Below are 2,042 nucleotides of genomic sequence, written 5' to 3'. Positions count from 1 at the left end.
GGTTTGTACCCGCAAGAACAAAAGGAAACAACTACAGAGGCCCATGTGCCTGTACATCGACAACAAAAAAATAAAGGTAACTTCACAACTTAATTACCTGGGTGTAACTCTAGACCCCACCGTGAGCTTTAAAGTACACATAGACAACATATGCAGCAAAATAAGGCAGAAGGCTAACCAGCTATACCATATAGCAAGAAATACCTGGGGCTTAGGCCCCAAACACTGCCGTCTGATTTACAAGGGGGCAATTGAACCCGCCCTTCTATACGCTGCTCAGATCTGGGGCGAAAAAGCCTATCTTGTACATACAAAGAGGAAGCTCCTCTCAGTGCAGAGAGAATTCGCTATCCGTATTTGTCGAGCCTACAAGACAGCGCCCACGGACGCCCTACTGGTTCTCGCAAACATTCTTCCACTCCACCTAAAGATCAAATCCCTTAACTGGACTTGGAGTATTCTCCACGACCAACCGAATGACAACTTAATGAACGTGAACCAAAACACGGCCCAGCAAGATTTCCACACTAATTGCAAAAACATTAAGGATGAAGCATAACAATATGGGATAGACACTTGCTCCTCCAAGATGGTGTACAACCAACATCCGGCCCATACTGCTTCAATCCCGGTAAATTTTAGTGCTAACATCACCAATCATCATTCTCAGTGGCAAGTATACACAGACGGAGCCAAAAATAATGAGGGCACAGGTGCTGCCTACATCATCATGAACACAACTGATAACAATATTATAAGGGAAGAATATCACAAACTAGCTGCCCACTGCTCAAATAATCAAGCGGAGCTGTGGGCAATTTTACAAGCCCTGATTCACATTACCAAAAATCCTAAGAAGTATCCAGGAAACATAGACTTTTACACTGACAGCCACTACGTTCTTCATACATTAAATGGTACTACCAACCAGACAGAAGCAGGCAGGAAAGCATACCTTCTCGCTAATAATCTACTTAAAAGAAAGAACATTACTGTCAACTGGGTCCAGGGCCACAGTGGGACTACTGGTAATGAACGTGCGGACGCTCTTGCTAGAAAGGTGACCACTCTAAAAGTCACCCCTTCCTTTCATAAGCTACCCATTAGCTATATCAAAAACTATATTAATGAAAAGATCATGACAGAATGGCAAAATGAATGGACCAACTCAACTACCGGTCGGACAACTTACAAATTTCTACCATCTATTAGAAAACGGCAACAGCTGCATCATTTGGCTCCCTCATACGGGCTCACTCAATGTGTCACCGGGCACGGGAATTTCCCGGCCTATCTCTTAAGGTTTGGAAAAACTGACAAAGATACTTGTGACTGTGATGATACTACTGTAGGGGATACCCTCCATTATCTACTGGACTGCCCCCATTACGACTCGGAACGACAAGAAATGATAGGCTACTGCCTTAACAATGGCCAAAATTGGCCCCCTCAACTAGACTTTTTGTGTACCAACAACAAGGCATTTAGACTCCTGAATGACTACATCAAAAGCTGTACAATCTATCAAACCAGCAGCTAACTACTTTTCATCTCAACCCACCACAGTAGCTTATATGTTACTTGCCAGTCTGGGCTGGCAATCAAGTTTGTCTACAAAGAATTCTTCATGTAAATATTGTATATAACCTATATTATCTGTATATTTTTTGTTTCCCTTTGGTGTTATTAACCATAGGGATTCTTCTGCCTGAATGGCATTCTATGTATATATTTTGTTATGTTTTCTTATTATATGCGAGGCAAGAGGCGAAGAGGTCCCACACTTCTACTTTCCTAACTTTTCCACTCTAACCCCTCCCTTCCCCTCCCTTTTCTTCTACAGGCTAAGTTGTTAAAACAGCCTCTATCTTTATCCTAAAGTCTAAAGTATACTTGTGGCTCACTGCAAGATACTTAATTTATACAATTTGTTTTTATTTTATTTTAATTTTTGCTTTTATTATTTCTTATGTATGATTCCTGGATAAATATAAAGTAAATAATATATTGTTTGAAATAAAAAAGTCAAAATATGGCAACGT

The 2,042-nt window shown here is 40.8% G+C and overlaps 1 protein-coding gene across 1 annotated transcript; it reads left to right on the top strand.

Annotated features, from left to right (window-relative positions):
• Positions 1-589: 589 nt before the first annotated feature.
• LOC136971311 (uncharacterized) lies at positions 590-1,540 on the top strand. The gene has a single exon (XM_067265764.1). The coding sequence runs from the start codon at positions 590-592 to the stop codon at positions 1,538-1,540; it is 951 nt and encodes a 316-aa protein (XP_067121865.1).
• The last annotated feature ends 502 nt before the right edge of the window (positions 1,541-2,042 follow it).

This window comes from Centruroides vittatus, unplaced genomic scaffold (assembly GCF_030686945.1).
Source record: "Centruroides vittatus isolate TY-2023 unplaced genomic scaffold, ASM3068694v2 contig_2450, whole genome shotgun sequence".
Lineage (NCBI taxonomy): Eukaryota > Metazoa > Arthropoda > Arachnida > Scorpiones > Buthidae > Centruroides > Centruroides vittatus.
The sequence above is the reverse complement of the archived record's forward strand: the minus strand, read 5'-3'. Positions and strand labels throughout refer to the sequence as shown.

What these genes read in the sequence shown, in the direction of transcription:
- LOC136971311 (XM_067265764.1), top strand. Translation starts at nt 590, where the DNA reads ATGGTGTACAACCAACATCCGGCCCATACTGCTTCAATCCCGGTAAAT.